The sequence below is a fragment of the Carassius auratus genome, chromosome 9 (assembly GCF_003368295.1).
Source record: "Carassius auratus strain Wakin chromosome 9, ASM336829v1, whole genome shotgun sequence".
NCBI classification, from domain to species: domain Eukaryota; kingdom Metazoa; phylum Chordata; class Actinopteri; order Cypriniformes; family Cyprinidae; genus Carassius; species Carassius auratus.
Genome location: NC_039251.1, coordinates 18,704,281 through 18,725,369, shown reverse-complemented (window position 1 = coordinate 18,725,369; position 21,089 = coordinate 18,704,281). Strand labels below are relative to the sequence as shown.

The 21,089-nt window shown below is 36.7% G+C and overlaps 2 protein-coding genes and 1 long non-coding RNA gene across 5 annotated transcripts; 2 read left to right on the top strand and 1 right to left on the bottom strand.

The window, feature by feature from the left end:
- Nucleotides 1-3,554: 3,554 nt before the first annotated feature.
- Nucleotides 3,555-6,389, bottom strand: LOC113108616 (tRNA wybutosine-synthesizing protein 5-like). 2 transcript variants are annotated; one of them, XM_026271820.1, is made up of 8 exons: nt 6,092-6,376; nt 5,862-6,016; nt 5,707-5,776; nt 5,320-5,364; nt 4,995-5,132; nt 4,555-4,642; nt 4,299-4,415; nt 3,555-4,140 (listed from the first exon to the last, which is right to left on the bottom strand). In XM_026271820.1, exons 1-8 carry the CDS (start codon nt 6,170-6,172, stop codon nt 3,860-3,862), a joined length of 975 nt encoding a protein of 324 aa, XP_026127605.1. In that variant the 5' UTR covers nt 6,173-6,376; the 3' UTR covers nt 3,555-3,859. The 2 variants fall into 2 exon arrangements, with proteins under 2 accessions (XP_026127605.1, XP_026127607.1); XM_026271822.1 differs by lacking the exon at nt 5,707-5,776 and having other exon boundaries at nt 5,862-6,011; nt 6,092-6,389.
- A 97-nt stretch (nt 6,390-6,486) lies between these two features.
- On the top strand, nt 6,487-9,861 carry LOC113108617 (uncharacterized). 2 transcript variants are annotated; one of them, XR_003292800.1, is made up of 5 exons: nt 6,487-6,934; nt 8,056-8,088; nt 8,207-8,374; nt 8,516-8,630; nt 9,305-9,861. It is a non-coding gene; the product is annotated as an uncharacterized LOC113108617 (long non-coding RNA). The 2 variants fall into 2 exon arrangements; XR_003292799.1 differs by having other exon boundaries at nt 6,501-6,934; nt 8,207-8,333; nt 9,305-9,860.
- Nucleotides 9,862-11,080: 1,219 nt separating this feature from the next.
- LOC113108615 (GPI inositol-deacylase) lies at nt 11,081-20,526 on the top strand. The gene is made up of 26 exons (XM_026271819.1): nt 11,081-11,308; nt 11,929-12,082; nt 12,286-12,461; nt 13,517-13,688; nt 14,228-14,388; nt 14,499-14,551; nt 14,662-14,728; nt 14,797-14,902; nt 15,022-15,080; nt 15,167-15,250; nt 15,492-15,541; nt 15,765-15,816; nt 15,899-15,976; nt 16,140-16,215; nt 16,419-16,492; nt 16,695-16,746; nt 16,831-16,897; nt 17,014-17,119; nt 17,200-17,238; nt 17,329-17,513; nt 17,651-17,887; nt 18,114-18,249; nt 18,704-18,754; nt 18,835-19,049; nt 19,202-19,306; nt 19,997-20,526. Exons 1-26 carry the CDS (start codon nt 11,177-11,179, stop codon nt 20,136-20,138), a joined length of 2,829 nt encoding a protein of 942 aa, XP_026127604.1. The 5' UTR covers nt 11,081-11,176; the 3' UTR covers nt 20,139-20,526.
- Nucleotides 20,527-21,089: the final 563 nt, after the last annotated feature.

Genomic DNA, 21,089 nt, shown 5'->3' with positions numbered 1-21,089 from the left:
TATTGTGGCTTTATTAAGCACTTTTCGAGGCATATTAAAAAACATTGTCGACCAACTATATAGCCTATAAAATGTGGGAAACTATTCATTGGTTATTCTACAATTAATTGTAGCTATTACAAATTATACTAAGACTGCAAAATACTGTAAATTAATAAACTGTTTGGCATAATGACGTTAAATGTCTCTGAGGGTGCCATGTACTCCCATTTAGTAACTTGTTAGCAACCGTCTATATTTTAAGAAACATATCCGTTTAAAAGAATCACGACTGGTGTGTAACTGTGTGTTTTATGCTGTAGAATAAAACTTGAAAGTATCCTGATGCTGTGTAAACCACGGACCTTATTTTATGGATTTAACCAAAATCCCATTCAAAAAACCAATTGACTCTGGGATGATGGAACCTGAAATGCTAAAATGCTAACTTGCTTCTGAGGTTTTGTATAGTGACATCATATTTCCATCACTCTATAAGCATGTGTATCAAATTATCTTGACTCGCTGAACCTGGATCAAATTAGTAATATTGGTTGAATTTAAATTGTCATTTATTAAACCTCTTTAATCCTGATTGATTTCTTTAGGTATTTCAAGTAAGGTTTTGGACTTTAAACCCAGCTCTTCTTGCCATTTTTAAAGGGGTCATATGTTGTGATTTACATTTTTCCGTTCTCTTTGGAGTGTTACAAGCTCTTGGTGCATAAAGAAGATCTGTAAAGTTGCAAAGACTAAAGTATCAAACCCAAAGAGATATTCTTTATAAAAGTTAACACTTGTCCACACACTCCTTAAACAGCTCACTCTAACATGCCCCCCCCCCCCATCTCTACATCATGTGGAATAATTTGCATAACACCGCCCAAATTTTCACGTAAAGAAATAAGGTGCAACTTTTATTCTCGCTTTTGCTGCTGCTGCCATGTTGTTGAGATGCTGTGTGTTTCGTTGTTACAGCAAAAGTACTTTGTTTGGCCTTCCAACAGAGCTTGATATCTGCTTTGTCGTGCCTAGAGCTGATCCGTGCTGGTCGCTAAAGAAATACATCAACTTTGCACTGTGTATGAGTCCAGCGCAGGGTTGTCACATGTGGTTACCTCAAATAATTTTTTTACTAGTGGGTCCAGGACACTATAGTTCGTTGGCGCGTCTGGAGAGCTCAGCGCTACAGATCATTTCAGAAAAATAAAAGCTTTAACACCAGCTTTAAGACTTTTTAAAATAAGTTGAGCTCAAAACTCACTTTCAGTCATCAGCGAATGTTTGAAATAACTTATAATATAATCACTTAACAAGGCAGAAATATTTATAAGCGATGCAAAAGACTAAACATTAACGTTACCATAGTAAACATGGTAAATGCAACAACTTGGAAAAATCAGACGTCAGCTTCTTATTCTCTATCACAATTGTGTATTTATTTAGTAACATATTTTATCTGTCATAAGTCTCGTCTCGAGGGTTTAGCTCCATATAGCCTATCATAAAAATTTTATAATGTTTTTTGTTCGGGAGCTTTTTAAAAAATAAGAGATATTATCATTCATTCTAAATGTGACAACAGAAACAGACTCGACTGAATAACCAGGCTATTTTCATAACGCTTAAGCGTTAAAAATCAATAAAATAGAAAATACATCTATTTCTGTGTGACTAGTTTTGAGTCCAGATAAATTAATTTATTATGATCAATGTATCACTTAAACATCATGCTTTTGAATTTAAGTATTTAACAAAGCATGCAACAAAGGACAGCTTTTATCTTTTTCCCTTTGTGATCGTGCTAGTTCCAGTGACTTATTTCTTAGTTTTCTGATAACTTCTCTTCGTTGTGAAGGGGTTTTGTGACTGACGTTGTTACTGAGAGGCATGTAAAGGGCATGTTTTAGTGAAGCGCAGCGGAGCTTCAGGACCGACAGTGGAAACGCTGTGCTATTCTGACCTTGGTGCTCCTGGCCCGAGGCTATTAGCCCCTCCTGGCCCATTTTAAGCCCTGGCTCACACTGACCCGACAGTGGAAGCACGGCTTCTGTCTCTGTAGAAAATCAAAGGGTAGCCTAATAATAATTATTAAGGTTCGCTATCTGATGCGCCTATACAATTACTGGATTAATAACAGGAATAAAATTGAAGGATTACTGTTCACAATTGATGTTTTGATCTTTTATTTTTAAATGAATAGGCTATATATTTGTTTGTTTGCTTATGTATGAGAATGATGAAGTGTGGACATTCAAATGAATGTTCTTTGTGCCAAGGTGGAGTCTAAAATACAAGTACTTGCACTTCTGTTTCTGCTCTTTACAACAATGACCAGAACGCCCCACCTCTCTGTAAACTGCTGCCAGTGTCATTCTCAGAAAACATTGACATTTCGCTCTATGGTGAGAGAAACAGAGTTATAGAGTCCTGTTATCTGTCCCTCTGTGGTAGTGGAGGGGGCCTATGAAAGTTACGGAAAACAAAGAAGATAAAAAGAAAACATTGCTTGACCGTGTAGTGAGCAAACCAAAGGCAGTGGCAAAGGAAAAACTTTCCTAGGATGTTTAAGAAGATGAGAGAAAAAACTAAGAAAGTACCAAGCCAAAAGCTAAGGAAACCCTGCAAGACCTCATACAAGAGTGAAAATGTAAAACATTGACAAATAACTCAATAGTCATTCATACAGTAAATGTGGGCAAAAAAACTCAAATCAATTGATAGTAACATCTAATTTATGTCCCTGCTTTAGAAAAAAAAAGTCTTAGTAAAGGGTGCTAAAAAAGATGAGTTTTAAAGTGCTGCCATGAAGACAGTCTAGGAGAGAGATATGTACGTAAATATCAAACTTTATTAATGATTAAGTAATTTTAAATTAAATGAATTCAGTGTAGAAAGATGAATGAAACAATAAATATATGAAGAGACATTAGTTCTAAGAAGCATTGTCATGATCTACTGTAGGTTAATCTGTATGCGAAGACACTACTACATTTAAATGAAATAATTGTAAATGATAATAATAAAATGATAATATAAAATATAGAAATAAATAATGAAGAATAGAGTGTAATCATGAAAGGCTCTCTTACATTTAAAGTCAGTTTATATACTATAGAGAATTGGGTCTTTGTATTTCAGAATATTGTATATTGGACTTCAGTAAAATGCCACTTCTAAGGCAGGGTTTGGCCAACAGGAGTTTGAGAGCGAAGTGCATGGAGAGGAAACTTGTTCAAAAGTTAATGAAAACCTAATAATTGATTAAATCATAAGAATTAAAAATAATAAATAAATAATAAAAATAAAAAAAGAAATCCTACTAAAAACATTTTATTAATTTACCTGCATGTCATGTGACAATTAAACCGCATCAGATAACTATGGACAATAACCACAAATGTGTAATTCAATTATTCATATATTATCTTTAAAGTTAAGTAAAAATTTTAGGTTTTGTTTGAGCAAACAATTTTTGCAACAGTCATTTCTAGAGCACTGTATGTTAGTCCCATTTTTAGATGTATTCAGGGTGTTACAATTTGTTAAGAAAAAAAAACCAAACATAATTTTTGAAACAATTTGGTTACACTTTATTTTAAGGGGTCCTTGTTAAAGTGTAATTATACATTCAAGCACAGAGTAATATAAATGAACTACATGTACTTACTATATGTTTAGGGTTAGGATTACAGTGTCTGTGAACTGTGTCCTAATAGTTACTGCACGTGCTCCAGAACAGTTGATCTGAGACCATGCTTTAAACCACCAGTATATTAATATATTTAAGAATTTTTTTTTTCTCTAAAAAAAAACTAAAAATGTCTTTATTGTCATTTTCAAACTCTATAGCTCCATTTCAGTGTAAACAGTGAGAGAACTATGCTGTGTCTAAATTTCCTGGTGATGCCTCCATAGTTTGGTAGGCCCGGCTTTGAATCCGCAGCACCATGCGACGAGCATAGAAATCCTGATAATCAGGTGGCAGTTCTTCTAAGATGCCTAAAGTCCTCTCTAGTGACTGCAGGGCTCGAGAGGCTGCTACTGGGTCTTTGTTTCCGTATGGATCTTTCTTATCATAACTCTCAGGTGGCAGATGTCTCCAGAACATGTTGACACCAACTCCAAACTGGAGAGCCAGGGTATTGTGAAACCAAAGTGCTGAGAAAATACAAACAAAAGTCTTTTTTTTTTCTGAATGCAGTTCAGCATTACTTCAGGATAAGAGCACACTTATATGTATGTGAGTTTCACAATGTTAAAAGTATAGTATTCAATAATGGTGTATAATTAGTTGGGCTGGTTTAAGAATAGAATACCTGGAATGAAGAGCAGGTCTCCTGGTTCCAGAATACACTCGTAGCGACTTGCTTTCACAAACTCAGGATAATGCTGCAGATCAGTTGTGTCAATGTCCAAAACTTCAGACTTGTCTCCTAAAAAATAATGTCACAATTAAAGTTACGGTGAATTAGCAAAATAACATTCAGAAGAAACTTTACAAAAGGACTGTCAATATATGCATTATATAAATAACACATCATAATAGTTAAGAAACTTTTTATAAAGTACTACCCGTGAGGTAGAGATAAAGGGCATCTTTGGGGCTGTACAGAACAACACGCTTCCTTCCTGTAACTTGAGCCAGAAGGTTGTCCATTACCTGATGGTAAACAATAAAATATAAAGAATGGTTGAAATAAATAAATAAATAAATAAATCACAGTGACCCAAACTTCTGAATGGCTGTTTAGATTTTAGCCAAAAAAGTGACAGATGCTATTCATTCAAGATGTTAATAGAAGTATGATGCTAATTTTGGTATGGGTAAATTGAGCAATGATGAGAGAGTTAGTGTAAATAAAAAGCACTGTTAACAAGGTTGGATATGTGTACTTAGTGAGAAGGGATATCGCATAAACAAAGATATTCAAGTGAGCAACATTTCATTAGCTTGTCTGTAAAAAAAAAAAAAAAAACCTGACCAGTGTCCCATATAGACATGGAGAACTCACATCATAGTGTGTCCACAGCTGCAGACCAGGAGAACTGATGCGAAAGACACTGGAGAAAAACTGCTCTGGCTCAAAGAACTGGGGTATATCGAAATCCTCTGCCAACTCAGGGAACTGCTTCCTTAAATCAGCTGGTTCCTGAAAGGGGAAGATATCAATATTAATGTGTGTAAAAAAAGAAAAATAAAATTATATAAATAAATAAATATATATATAAAACAGCCATTTAATAGTGAATATGCTGCCACAATGCTGCTTATATTCAAATTAAACTATACAGTCCAATATAGGTACGATATTCTTTACTAAGAGTAACTTAAGCTACCTTACGAACATCTTCTCCAAGTGAGCGCAAGTAGTAGCTTTCATCCTGTTGGGAACAAAAAGACCTATTTTAGAAGTTTTCAACCTGTGGGCCATGACTGTTACAGTAGGTAGCCCATTAATTATTATTAATAATAAAAATATATATATTTTGTTTATATAGGCTATGCGAAAATATAGTCCAGTGGTTCCCAAGCTTTTTCAGCTCGTGGCCCACACACACACAGCCAAAAACATGTTTTCTGTTGCCCACTTATGTGTTTAGCTGCCTAAAATGTGCAGCTAAACTCATCCGTACTAATTTAGCATAAATGGCACAAACTGTTATTAATGTTATAATAAAATAAATAAATAAATACTTTAAAATTGACTTTTTAAGGTAACTAACCTCACTAATGAAGAAATCGGAGTGCTTTGCCTCTGCAGCTCTCTGAATGAACTTGTCAAATGGCAGAGTCCTGAAATACAGAATTATGTTCTGCTTCCACAGTTTTGTGTTGGGCTTAAGGCATATAAATAGGCGATTCGTGCTAAATCACACACCTGTACACAAAGTTCTTGTGCAGAAAATCCATCCTGGGCTCTGGGGACACATGCACTTTGACCTCGCGGTCTCCCCCCTTCTGCGCGAGATAACTCACCGTCCACGCGCGCACACAGGGTCCCAGGGGCACGCGTTTCAGAACCGCTGGTCTACGCTAAACAAGACACGTGTGATTCATTTACCACAACACAGCAATAAGTGGCTGTTTAATATATAATACACGAGTTACCAGCGGATATATGTCCCTCAAGAAAGTCTCTCTGTCCACATCGGTGTACACGGGCACCTCCAGCTTTTCCTGACAATCCATTTCTGACCGTTTGAAGTTTACTTTCCATTCGCTGCCATCTGCTTCATTCCGCCGTCCATTAGAATATAATGAGGATCGAAAGTCCGACTCGGTTTTAGAGTCGACTCTTTTAAACAGTTTGTTTCAAAGAACCGAATTAAAAGTCAAATGAATCTAAATAACCAACGTTGTTATTTATTGACAATTTATTGTTGTTTAAATCATGGATTAAAATTAATTGTTTTAAAGTAAATTGTTGACCCGAGAACTCCTCAGACCAGAGCCATATAGAGTATATATATATCTCTATATGGCTCTGCCTCAGACCAATTCAGTCAATTGATTCATTGAAGTGAACCGACTCATTCGTGAACAAATTAGACTTAGTCACTAAAAGCCCGTCCTTAACGTATTCTTTTCACAAACAACACATATAGTATACATTTAATTAAGAATTTAAATAAAGAGTGAGTCTACTTTGTCTGAAAAATACTGATATAGTGTTAAAGTCTATATATCTATAAATGTGGAACTGTTGTCTTCAGGTTGTTGTCAGTCGGATTTCAGTCACAGATGGGTCATTTAGGATGACGCCAGAAAGATGGTGCTGCAGTTGTAACCATAGGCCCGTTTCCATTGTGACCCGGCTCGTCAGTACTCTGAGCGGGGGAGACACGAACAAAAGCAGAAGGTTGTGGTGGTCGGGATCCCGAACCCCTTCATCTGGATCCGAACCCACATCTACCTCTTCCTTATCTGAGCTTCACGGAAGGAGCCACACAGGTGAATGCCAACAGCTGACAGCGTTATGTGATAGAAAACAGGCTACATGATGTCAAGTTTTTGTATTTATTAGCTGATACTGGAAATTGTAATATGCTTGATCCATGGTTGTAGCCTTAACTACTAGACAAATGTTTCTGAACAGTAAGATTTTTTTTATTTATTTTTTTTATAAAGAAGTCTCTTATGCTCAACAAACCTGAATTTATTTGGTCCAAAATACAGTAAGAGCTGTAAGATTTTGGAATATATTTACTATTTAAATTAACTGCTGCCTATTTAAATATATTTTAAAATGTAATCAATTTTCAGTATCATTACTCCAGTCTTCAGTGTCACATGATCCTTCAGAAATCATTCTAATATGATGATTTGTTGTTCAATAAAGTTTTTTCAGGATCCTTTGATGAATAGAAAAATCTAAAGATCAGAATTATTGTGTGTGTATGTATGTGTGTGTGTGTGTGTGTGTGTGTGTGTGTGTGTGTGTGCGTGTGTGTGTGTGTACACACACACACACACTTTTTTTTGAGGGGCGGGGAAGGGGGGGTTATAGAAATTAACACTTTTTTTATTTAGCAAGGATGCTTCAAATTGATCAAAGGTGATGTTAAAGACGTGTAATGTTACAAAATATTTATATTTCAGGTAAATGCTGTTCTCCTGAACCTTCTATTAACCAAAGAAACCTGGAAAAAATCTACTTAGCTGTTTTCAATATAATAATAATAATAGTATTTTTTTTTCAGCAGCAAATCAGCATATTAGAATGACTTCTGAAGGAATGTGACACTGAAAATGTAGCTTTGAAAACACAAGAATACATTCAATTATAAAATATATTCAAATAGAAAATAGTTTTTTGAATAGTAAAAATATTTCAAATTTTACTTTTTTTGCTGTATTTTAGCTCAAATAAATGCGAGCTTGCTGATTTTCTTATAAAAAATCTTAATTTAAAATTTTGAGTAGTATGTTAACCGTGTACAATAGACTTTAGGATTAAAAAGTAAAACTAAACCAGTGTAGTTTTGAGTTACTTGATCACGGAGATTATAAGCAGAGTGCATAAACTTCTCCTTTTACTCTCACACGTATCATGATTGCTGTCTCATTGCAAGTTCGAGGCTCTTGAAGGATTAGTAGCTAAAGATGTAAGTACGTGAAGATACTGATCACATTTATATTATATTATATTAGTAATATTATTGACCTGTTTAAGATGATCGATTTCATTTAGAGTAATTATTAATCTAATATTCTCTCCAATAGCTAATAGGGAAACTTGAGGAAAAATGCGCTAAGTTGTCTTTGAGCCACCAGAGGGCGCTGTCAGCTGAGTCTGATGAGATCATGCACACAACAACAGGAGATGTGGGCATTCAATATGATGAGAGTGGTGAGACCCTGTAAACTCATTACCACGCAATATTCGCCCAGGTAATATGTTTACTTATTGTTTCTGGGCATGTAATTTAGGTAATATAAGCTTTGAAATTGGCATAATTATCATTTTTATCAGACCGTTACTGTTGTGTAACGTAGAGCATAAATTAATATGTATGCAAAAATTAATTGCAGTGATGAGTGCCAGACTTCCTGATGAGAGTATGGAGGGAGCAAGGAAATTCCAGGTTGTCATTGGTGGAGAGGGAGAGAGACCAGAGACCAAGAGATTGCTGACAGCCAATTATGAGTGAGTATTGTGATGATGCTTTTCATTGGCCTGCATATATACAGTCAACCCAAAGCTTGTTCAGACACATTCCTCACACTATCACAGTTTTTTGCTATAGTTTAGAAAATGGTCATAAAATATGACAAGATGTCAGAGTTAAACTGTGTTAGACCAAATTTAGCTTGAAAATGTCAGAATAATTTGATAGAAAGTTGTGTAATGAATTAGGTTGAACATAATTAGATAATAATACCAGTTTAGGTCAACCAATTACCAAGCAGGGCTTAATTTTGTTCAGTCAGTTGTGTAAAATAGTCCCATTAGCAGTTAAAGAAAAAACATGGTCAGGTCAAAGTGTATGAAGAATTTTTGTGTATAAATATGTCACAGTTTACTTAAATCTGCTATACTCACTTACATAAATGAACTATGGTGTCCTGCACCCGCTAGTAAAAAAATATATAAAAAAAATATATCTGGTGTCTAAATAAATTTTGGTTTGACAATATATTGGTTCTTATATTTTTATTACAGTTTAATTTAACTATACATATTGAGAATGATAGAAAACTGCAATTTTAATACCTTGAGTTAATGTCATAGAAATATCAGTATTATGTTATAACTGTAGTAAATGATAATATAGACATCATTCTAATATTTATGTCTTTCTTGTTTTCCTGTTTTGGCAGATTCCAAAGGGAGTTTACCCAAAGTGTGACTTCAGATTGGATCATCATCAGGATAAAGCACTCAAAACTTCATGACTAAGTGTGACTGGAGAGGGTTTTTTTTCATGCTTTTTTATTGCTCATAATGCCAAAACATGTAGGGTCAATTCACTAACCTTTACTGGAAAAAATAACGCTGAAATATTGTCAGCTCCAGGTGCTTCCCAGGTGCTATGGAAGGTTATAAATGTTGATTTGCTGTATGCTTCAGTGCATTTCATCTCACTGATTTTACATTCTTAACGTTGTTTTTTTTTACACTTTGTATGATGAGTTTTGGGGTGAAGCTGACTGCACATTGTGAAAACTGCAACTGAACTGTAAAACTATACAAGAAAAGTCAGGAGGAAAAAAAAGCAATTCTTTAAAGCCACAAAGACCACTGCCTGGATACTTTGAAAGACAGACTTATACAGAATGATGAACTGACCAATAAGTTATGTAACGTTTTATCAAAACCTCCATGTTATGTGAAACATTGTGCATAAAACAACATGATTGTGGCGAGTGGGGCGGGGCCGAGAGGCGTGGGAACGAGGAGTGAGGCCAGGTGTAGTGATTGGAGATGAGCTACACCTGCGCCCCACCGCCAGTATCGAGTCCCACGTAGGAGATGGAAGGATATAAAACTGGAGTGACGACCGTGAAGGACGAGAGAGGACCAGGCCTGGGACATTATTTTATGTTTTGGCTTTTATTTGTGCGTGTCAGTCGCCGTGAGGGGCTGACGCGCTGTTTTGTGTTTATTTTGTTATTATTAAAATTATGTTTTGATTGTGCGCCGGTTCCCGCCTCCTTCTTCCCGACGACTATGGAGTTTTTATTATTACAATGATGTAATAAAAATCATGATTAATAAAAAATATTATTTAATTTGCTTTAGAATATTATAAATGGTTAGTAATTCTAATGGAATCTACTTATTTTGTGATGTCGCATACTGTACAGAAAATACATTTGTAACCAAATATAATCATTCTATCATTGTTATTTTTATTACTTTTTTAACATGCTTTTTTTCATTGAAAATAAAATGCAGTACCTTTTAATGCTTAATTACATAAACGTATTCTTGTGTTTCTATAAAAGTGCACAACAAACTTTCTGAAATATGCTCTTGTCAATATCAGACACCTTCAAACTTTATAAATTATAGCTCTGTAGCAGTATATATATATAAAATGCTACACTATAGAATACTATACTGCTATTATACTGTGTTCTGTAATTTTCTAATTGCAGTGCTTTATATTTAAAAGGTTTTATGGCAAACCAACTAACGAAAAAAAAAAAAGAAATGCACCAGTTTATTTATTTTTTATTTTATTTATTTTTTTACTGTTCATTGCTCATGTTAGTTACAGGCAGCATACAAAAATAAATTGTGATACATAAATTGTGATAGAAAACCAATATTATGTTTTTATATTTCTATGTTTATATACATATAGTAAGACATATAATGGAGATAAAATGAAAGTGTACTGAATAATATTAATTCCTGATATCTGATGTGTAATTGTGCACGATGCAGGTACGTTACTTCAATGATGCCTTTCTGCGTTTTAAATAGATAAGAAATATTCCACGATGATCCCACCGTTCTCCTGACATCCCGCCCACTGTCAATTGCAATTGGCCAAAGCCAGAACCTATTCTCGCTCTCCATTGGCTACTCTTGTGTGTGCGTCGTGACATCATGCGAGAGTCTGCGTGACAGGTCCGTAGGAGGTTTCCTATAGGTTTAAAGAGGCAGTGTGGGTTTACAACGAGGAAAGCGGAGACGCGATTACAATGAATTTGTAAATAAAATGAAACAAGTCTTGTAGAGACATGAGACTCGCTGTATACGTGTTTGGCGGCTTTGCTCTCGGGCTTTTGCTCGTTGGTTTGCGGGAATTATTGTTTGGTTTCGGGGAGAACCGATGCAGCATGACATACATGTTCGAGTACCCAGAATACCGAGTGAGTATCACCGCGAGCGCAGTCTATCAATGGAGATTTTTCACACATTTACTTTGCAATTCACAAAAAAATTATATTTTTTTCTAACTAGAGCAATATTACTACCTCACAATTCACTAGCAGGTCGTGCATTAGTTCCTCATTCCTGTCATTCTACCTGTTGTTTTGGCAACAACAAACATTCATTATCAGCAAGATCAGTCTTTATACAATAGTTCAGTCCTTTTTAACCCTCTGGAATCCACTACATAGGGGTCACATTTGTATTTTTAATATTTATATTGTAATGGGTTTATGGTAAAAGACCATACTCCCCATGAAAAGAATGCATAATTAATTTTTTTACAAATATACATTTTTAAATAAATGTTTATAAATAACATATATTAGGGAAAATACGTCGTCATTTAATTACTGAAGTGTTAAAAACAGATGAATTTAAAATCCAAAAGAAAACCTTATGTATTCACTAGTTGCTTATAGGAGCTAATTGAACCTGCCATACATTCAAACTGCACTGCAACCTGAGCATGCTGTTAAAATGTCATTCGTTTCAGGAAGCCTGTTCTACAACTTGATTTGCTTGTGGTCTTGTATTCCCTTCACCTGTATGTTTGCAGCGTGTGCAGCTTCCGAAGCGTGTGGCGCGCCAGTACCCATCATACGGCTTGTATCTGTATGGAGAGGGTGTATATGCTCAGGAGACCAGAGGACTCAAGCTCACTGGCGCTCCTGTGCTCTTCTTGCCTGGGAATGCGGGCAGCTACAAGCAAGGTGAGATGGATTATTTCATACTTTTTCTTTAAGGTGGATTTTGACTGTTGGGTGAAAAAAGAACATGTTTGTTTGCTGAATCGATCTTGATCCTCCTCCTGACTTTTTCCCAGTACTTATGAAACATACAGATTGTTCATTACAAACAGAGAAAGACCGAGGTGAGAGCTCACACAGAGATGTTGTCATACTCTCTCTTGCAGCTCGTTCTCTGGGTTCAGTGGCGTTGAGGAAGGCTGAGAACCTGGACGGGCCAATCCATATGAACGTGTTCACCATCGACTTCAACGAGGAGTTGGTGGCCCTGTATGGGGGCAGTTTGCGCAGACAGACTCAATTTCTACATGAAAGCATCAAAGCCATATTGCGCCTTTACAAGGTCAGAGTTCAAGTGCATCATTTTTCCTTTTCCATCCCTTTTGTCCTTTTACTTTCTTACCATTTCCTTTTCATCCTTTCCTGTCCCTTTGTTAGAATTACAGGTCACAAAATTTGTTGTCTAGACTTTTTTCATAGTATACACACCTGGTTCACTCGGAGCATGAACGGAGATAATTTAATTTATAGACAAGTAAAAAATGTTTATAGCACACAAAATATAGGCCTGTATGTGTATATTTCTTCAAGGTTGAATATATGACCTTGCACAGATTTTCAGTCTGGAGGAATCAATCCTAGTTGCATATTTAGAGCAAGATTTTGGGCAGTCAGTGTTGGCAGATATCACAGAGCATTCTTCAGTATTTCAGCACATCTTATACATGCATACATATGTGATATGAATAACTTTCCCTTCAAGGTGTGTTTAACTTCCTCCACGACTAAGGAAACTTTCAGTCTTTTCATTGCAGATGGATAAAGAGAGATTGTGGAAGCTCATTGCAACACGCTGACAATGCCGAAATCCTGTAGCTTAACATAAGATTATTGCGTTAGCAACACCAGGTCATGGGCTAAGAACAGATAAAATAATTACTTTAAAAGAAATGTGAGTTGTAGACTCTTATGCCAACCTTAATGCATAAATTTAAATGTAAAATCACAGTTTATGATGGGTAGAGACTCAGATTTTTAGCTTCAGGCTAAAACATGTTTTATACTTTGAGCCGATTTTAGAATGCATATTATTCTTATTTGTCATGCGTCTCCTAGCAACAAGGCGCATGTTTCTGCATGTGTTGTGCAAAAACAGTGTCAAAGTCTGCTCGTGTTTGATCTTCAGACATCTCTGTTGATGTATGATGCCAGTTTTTTCTGTAAACATTCACAAAGTCAGCAAATGTATGATGCCTATAGTTTCAAAATCTGTTTAGATTTTAAAAGTCATGTAGTGTATTCTCCAGCCTTTCAGTCACTTAGTAGTAGAAGCTAATTGCTAAATAGGTCATCTAAATTCAAACCAGTGATTTTTCTTCTGCTTTTCCTTGGCTGCAGGACCGTCCGGACCCTCCCAGGAGTGTGGTTCTGGTGGGTCACTCCATGGGTGGAGTGGTGGCAAGAGCGTTGTTCACCCTGGCACGTTTCAACCCAGGCCTGGTCAGCCTCATCATCACGCAGGCCTCACCCCACCAGGCACCTGTCCTGTCTCTGGACCCTTATATACTGGGTAGGAAAAAACCTACAGACCGACATAAATATGTACAGATGATTTGTTTGAGAGTTTTGAAGGTACATTACTGTTCAAAAGTAGCTTTTTTATTTTAAAAGAAATTGCTATTTTTATTTCACAATTAAGCAAAAAATTAATTGAACGTAACAGTAAAGAAAATTATAATGTTACAAAAAAATCTATTTTAGATAACTGCTGAACTTTTAATTCATCAAAGAAAAAATATATTATGGTTTTTACAAAAAGTAAAATTACACTTATTACACTGGTAATAAGAAATAAGCAAATTGATGATAATAAATTTACAATATTACTTGTTTTTTTTGTTTTGTTTTTTTACTGTATTTTTGCTCACATCCATACATGTAGTTATGGTGAGCATAAGATACTTCTTTCAAAGACAGAAAATTAAATAATTATTTAACAATTGTTTATTCAGAAGTTATGTGTATTTTTATATTACTACACTTTTTCAGTTTGATTGCAAACGTGGAGTTTTTCGGTCCGCTAACATCTGAATTGTGTGTCTGTGGTAGAGTTTTACTCCGCAGTCAGGCATCGCTGGGCCACAAATGCTGAAGACCTTCGCAATGTAACCGTTCTCTCTGTGGGTGGTGGTTACCTTGACTTCCAGGTGCGCTCTGGTTTGACAGCACTGTCCTGCCCCATCAATGACCTCAATAAGATGTCAGTTGTGGTAGGTCTACTAGCCATTAAAGTTGAAGTATTTAAATAAAGATAGACAGAACCTGCTTTGTTTGTAATGTGCTTACCTTGGTACTTCTGTGTTTTGTGAATTGTTTTTAGGCGACTGCAGTTCCCCGAACCTGGGTTTCCACTGATCACATTTCCATCGTTTGGTATGTTTTGGTATCCTAGCGTTGTTTAATTCTTTTGCTCTTTAGCCTCTTAACTTCCTAATGGCTAATGAATTTCATCCTTTATAATGTGAAATTATCTTTACTTTAAGGTGCAAGGAGCTGGTTCTGGCCACAGTCCGGGCGTTCTTCGACCTCATTGAACCTGAAACAGGGCAGGTGAGTCCTGTCCTAAGAGAGTGTCAGTGTGTGTTTAAGGTGCTTCATTGACTCGTGTTTCTCTTTAGTTCACCGAGAGTCCTGAGAAGCGGATGTCAGTGCTGAACTATCACTTCTTTAGACATCCAGTGCTGCATCCTGGAGGAGCACAGGATGACCCTGTCACTTTCTCAGGTCTGTGTTTGTGCACATGTATATTTATAGGCTTATCAGTTTTCATCACAGCTGGAAGATAATATCTGAATCTCCTTTTCCTGCTATTTATATCCGAATCTGTTCATCCATCCTTCCAGCTCCTCCTGAGGCGTGGAAGGAGGTCAACACACTCCGTCTGTTCTACAGTGCCCCCAAGGTGACCATATGTTTCATCATCTCAGGCTAAATTTTGCCAGCAGCGCCTCTCTGATCATTGCACTAATGTAAACCAACTCTTGGCAGGAAGCTCAAGTCATTTACTTCCTGTTTGCCCTCTCCAGTCGAAGGAAAGCCTACAGTCATTTCCACTGCCGCAGTAATAATATGGTGAGAGAGAGTCCAACAGCATCACACCCAGAAAACTTTTTTCATTTAAATGTATCATTTCAATTTAAATGTCACTTAACATTTGGTGAAAGTAGATCTGTTTAAGAGCATTCATTTGAAATCTCTTTACGTGGTGTCCCAGTTATGAGTATAAAATTGTGTTATGAGTTTTTCTTACATGCTCACTGTGAAAGTTCTCATACGTAATGAAGAGCTGTGTGTGTCTGTACATGTTCAATAGGAAATGACCAGCTGGTTATATGGCTGTACACAGATGAGTGGCTCGATATGGTGAGTAAAATAAACCACATAAATTCCTCTTAAAAATAAATAATTACCACCAGGCCCGTACAGAATCTGCATTCGTAAAGTTAGCACATTTTCATAAATCTAGTGCATTGCACACGTTGATCCATACCATTAGTTTGGACTCTTGTTTATAATCTATATTGTACAGTATGTGTTAGATTATTTGGTTTGTAAATTGCTTTATCTATTTTTCCCCATTACCCAGTGTCCAGGCAGTAGATCTGTCATCTCAGACAGAACTTCTTCCAGCCTATAAGGTCATTCTAGTTTATTCAGTAACATTGTATAGCCACATTTAAAATAAAAAGTGTTGTAAACTTTGCCTGTGTTTCTTTATAGGCTGTTACAGTGAAAATCAGCGACCTTTTGTCTGTCTCTCATCTCATTATTGACGCCTCAAACCCCAGTGGAACAGAGGTTAGAAGTTAACTTACGGTCCACATAATTCATGTCCGTAATAAAAACTTGCATTACAAGACAGACCACATTAGCAGATGTTTCCCTTCTTAAAACATATGATTTATGTCAAATGAGCTTGATGTTTTAGATGCTTTCTGAAGGCTTGATTGTCTGATTGTAGTTTGTAGTGGAGTGTGAGCTGCAGAGAGAGGAGAGCTTGACTGTGTCAGTGCAGGTGCCTCATGTGCTGTCCTTCGGTGAGCACTGAACTGCATGCTTGTGTTTGCATTCTTTAGTTGCCCAGTTTGCCTTAACGACAGCTGTATAAGCTATTTTTATTCATTGTTAACATAAACAAAGGCCTGTATATACAATGTAATAATCTTACACTGTCATTCATTAAAAAAGTTGTTGTGTTTATTGTACGTGGATGCTTTCTCTTGTATGTGACGGTCTGTAGGTCTGACAGTTAGTGACATCAGCATCAACTCCTCTGGGCTGCTTCACACACTTCAGCTGCAAGACTTTCATCAGGTGGAGCATTCCCTCTGTTTTTCATCGTTTTCATATCGATTCATAGTAGAAGCTTTTGTAATGGTACAAATCCCATAAAGGTCTTTAGAATAGTTCCTTAGGTTTATGTTCTATTTAGTAATCTGCTACTCCTTAAGCTTTTATTAAAATAATACATATACCCGAAAACATAATAAAAGTGAAGTTGTTTGTGTTCCTTCAGGTCTATCAAGCTTTCAGAATAACGGTCACTAGTCACTGCAAAACCACTAAAGGTATCCATTTATTCAGCTTTATCTGCCAGAAATGAAGCATGATGAATTAAAAGACTGACACTGTGTCTGTGTTGTGTTCTACAGACAGACTGCCCAGTGTGTACAGACTGAGGGTACCTTGGTTTCGTGAAGACTCTTTTGATATGGCAAGGTAGGAGTCTTGTCATTAATCAGCAAACTTTCCTCAGCTCTGTGGCAGAGTACTGATAGTTGTGTTATGTATGACTTTCTTTGTTCTCTTTTTTTTATTTTTTTTTTTTTACGCAGTATTCCTTCGGTATCTGACATCTACAGCACGCTGCACACCAGCCGCCCAGACAACGCCTCCAGTGCCCTCCTGCAGCTCCACACTGCCCCCAACTGCCAATACAAGGTTTTTCATCCACATTCGTCAAAGTCTCAAAGGCGACCTTATCAGTTACTGGCAACAAATATTGTATTTTGTCTTTACAGGTGTCTATTCGGACTTCTATCCCTAAAGTGCTTGGGCAGGTGTGCTTTAATTTCGTGTTTCATTTGGCATGCTGTTAACTTTCAACCTCAGAGTGTTCCTCATATTCAAAAGCATTTGTTTTCCTTTAGATTCTGCGTTTCTGTGGTCCGGTTCTGCCTGTCTACTTGGCTGTAGTTCTTCTTCTGATGATCAGGGCTCAGCTGGGCTCCATCAAGAGATCAGGACATCCTTCTGGAATGCAAGAGGTCATGAGTAAATCGTTACAGCTCCACAAACTGGAGCTGCCCGTCCTCCTGCTGCTGCTGCTGCTCAGGTGAGTCCTGATACAGGAGGTTTTTTTTTCTTTCAGGCAGTGTTCAATTTTGATAATACAAATACATTTTAGCCTGCAAATATAAAGGTGTAATGTTTACAGTATATATCTATTTTGCCCCTATTGTTCTACTATAGGCAGAGCTGGTTTCAGGATGTCTGGTCTACTCTGGGTCTCCCTGCAGTGGATTCTCTTCCTCTAAACTCTATGGAGGAGCTATCCCACGACCCAAAGGCCTCTGTCTCTGTTCAGGAATGGCCCCGTATAGTGTCGCCACTGCTCTGTGTGCTAGGTTCATCCATTGCATTCTGGGGTAGCACAGTCCTCCGAGTGTTTGTCTGCTTCCTGTCCTTTTTTCTTGCTCCTCTGCACAGGTAAAAGTGTTAATAGTATTGTACTGTGGTTACAAGACATAAACATTAAAAAGAAAAAAAAAAGTTATGTATATGTGGGGGTGTGTGTTATAACCACCACCCCAGTGCAGTTATTAGATGACACTGTTAACTTTTCGTCATAGCATCTAGTTGATAACTATGTTTTTGCAGATCTTTTCAGAAATGTTTCCACGTCATGTGTGTGTGACTCTGTGCTTGTCTGCAGACCTTCAGTGTCCCGGGACTGCGGCACACTTCGTCTTCATTCTCAGCTTCTCCTGATTATCTTTTTAAATGTGCTGGGAGGCGTCACATGTGGAGCACTGGCTCTTATGGTCTCCTGTCTTCTCCACCTCTACAGGGTGAGTGATCTGTCCATCCTTCATCAAACCTACTCTATATAAAGTTGTGTTAGTGTTGATTCGAGGTGAGCCTAGAGAGATGCTTTTTTGACCTTGCGTGTGCTGAATGCTCGACTTAAGATATTCCTACTGATGCTTATAATACAGGTGCATCTCAAAAAATGTTTTGTATTTATGTTTCATTTAATCCTATAAAATAATTATAATAAAATAAAAACTCTTGGAATATTTCAGTGTGTGTGTGTGTGTGTGTGTGTGTGTGTGTGTGTGCAATGAATCTAGAATATAAGAAAGTTTGCTGTTTTGAATAAAAAAAAAAAAAGACCTTCACCATGAAATTCATGAGATGCACTTGTTTACTGTAATACAGTATTTCTCTCTTTTAATTTGAATGTACAGTTTTCTTCACAATGATTTGAATCTCTAGTGATTACCGTTTTTTGTCTTCTTCCAGGTGCTTAGATTACAGATGACAGAGAGGTCACTGAGCCACATGTTGAACCTGGTATGAATCTCTTATTTTATGTATCGGCTTTTGGCTTACAAGACCTGTAATTTCAAAATGTTTTGTTTTTGTTAAACCAGGCACCAGAGAAAGTTTCACAAAAATCAGAAAATGGTTTCCGTGCCAGTGATGATCACAGTAAGGTTAAAGAATGTAACGGCAGCCCTCTACTGACAGAATCAGTGCTACAAGACGTCAGAGATGATCTGCAGCTCCACTTCAGTCTGTCCACACTGCTTACTCTAACCACAATGCTTAGCGTCCCTTCCCTTATCCACTGGAGACACAATCTCAGGTAATAGTCATTTAGAGTATAAATTCATTAGATTTATTTTCTAAAGTACTTGAAGCAAGTTCTACAAGAGTCCAGCTGCCTGAGAGTGAAGAGAAAGTAATCTCCAACATCTAAGAGGGATTTTAATCTGCAATTCTATGTGTTTTGTTCAGATATTGGGTTCATCTGGATCCTGACCCCTGCTGGCCTCACTTTGTACCCCTGCTCATCAGCTCTGTTCTGCTCATCAACTGTAACACAGATAAACTCCTGCGCAGGTTTGTGTGCAGTCCTTACAAATTTATTCATGTTATTAATTTTACAAAAAATTCTAATAGTCATATTCATCAGTGGCTCTCGTTAGAATGCCTAACATGGGCCTTTTCAAAGAGCTTTTTTCATGATGTTAATATTTGTGATTTTGCTCAATTGTAATTTGAAATCTTCATAAATATATAGTGAATATTATATTTATATACATACGATCTGTTGTGGAAAGTTTAGGGTGGGTAAGATTTTTTTCTACATTAATAAAAATATAGTAAACACAGAAATATTGTAAAATGTTGTTATTATTACTATTTAAAATAACTGTCTATTTTAAAATGTAATTTATTGGTGTGATGGTGAAGCTGAATTTTCAGCAGACGTGACTCACATGATCCTTCAGAAATCATTCTGATATGCTGATATGATATTTTTATCAATGTTGAAAACAGTTTTTGCTGCGTCAATATTTTTCTTGAAACCGTGATTCTCAGGATTCTTTGGATAGAAAATGGAAATTACAATATTTTATAAAAAAAATTCATTGCCTTAACTGTATATTTTGATTAATTGAATGCACCCTTGTTGAATAAAAGTATTAATTAAAAAAAAAATCTTATTGACCCCAAACATTTGAGCAGTAGTGATGCCTGGAAGTCTTCTAACAGTGCTGTATGTCTGTGTTTATACTTGTGTTACAGCAAACTGATGCTGAATCTGACGCTTCATCTGTTGTTGCCACTGTGTGTGGGAATGCTGGCTTTTTGTCCACTGCACATTTACAGGGTCACTTATTTCCTGTCTGCAGCTCTGGCCCTCTTGGCCTGTTCTTGCTACTTTTGACCTCCCTACAAACTTTAAACGTGAGTCTGCACTGAGATTAAAACAAGACCTGGGATTTGTACAAATTTAGACCAGATTAGACCAAAACAGCCTTAGAAACCCTTTGTGTGTTCTGTGGGATCACATGGACTAGTGACATCAGTGGACCAGCACATTCGAAGTCATGTGACCTGTCGTTTGTCATCATTTGTAGCTTCTGTACAGGGTATTATACTTGTTAATTGTGGTATGTCTGTATTCAGGAGCAATACTTTTTGTTCATAAGGCTAGTTTCCCAGAAACATTTAAAGGGTTACTCCACCCCAAAATTAAAATTAATCCCGTCTAATTAATCACTTACCCCCGTGTCGTTCGAAACACGTGAAAGCTTCGATTGTCTTCGGAACACAATTTAAGATATTTTGGATGAAAACCGGGAGGCTTGTGACTGTCCCATAGACTGCCAAGTTAAATACACTGTCAAAGTCCAGAAAAGTATGAAAGATGTCATCAGAATAGTCCATCTGCAATCAATGGGTCAACCGTAACGTTATGAAGAAACAAAAATACTATTTGTACGTGAAGAAAAAAAAAACAGACTAAATAGTATTCTTGTTTCTTCATAACGTTACGGTTGACCCATTGATTGCAGATGGACTATTCTGATGACATCTTTCATACTTTTCTGGACTTTGACAGTGTATTTTACTTGGCAGTCTATGGGACAGTCACAAGCCTCCTGGTTTTCATCCAAAATATCTTAAACTGTGTTCTGAAGGCAATCTAAGCTTTAATGGGTTTGGAACCACATGGAGGTAAATGATTAATGACACAATTTTCATTTTGGGGTGGAGTTATCCCTTTTAGTCTCGGCCTGAACTAAACTAAGTCTAAGACTGTATTTAATCAGTGTGTGAGAAACTAGCCTGCACTTGTGTGTGTGTGTGTGTTGGGGTGTGGGAGTGTATATGT

Coding starts and splice junctions, on each gene's coding strand:
- LOC113108615 (XM_026271819.1), top strand. CDS start 11,177: ATGAGACTCGCTGTATACGTGTTTGGCGGCTTTGCTCTCGGGCTTTTG. Junction 16,493..16,694: donor AGCTGCAAGACTTTCATCAG/GTGGAGCATTCC, acceptor GTGTTCCTTCAG/GTCTATCAAGCTTTCAGAAT. Junction 17,888..18,113: donor TTTCTTGCTCCTCTGCACAG/GTAAAAGTGTTA, acceptor GCTTGTCTGCAG/ACCTTCAGTGTCCCGGGACT.
- LOC113108616 (XM_026271820.1), bottom strand. CDS start 6,172: ATGGATTGTCAGGAAAAGCTGGAGGTGCCCGTGTACACCGATGTGGAC. Junction 6,017..6,091: donor TGAGGGACATATATCCGCTG/GTAACTCGTGTA, acceptor TGTCTTGTTTAG/CGTAGACCAGCGGTTCTGAA. Junction 4,643..4,994: donor AGCTGTGGACACACTATGAT/GTGAGTTCTCCA, acceptor GTTTACCATCAG/GTAATGGACAACCTTCTGGC.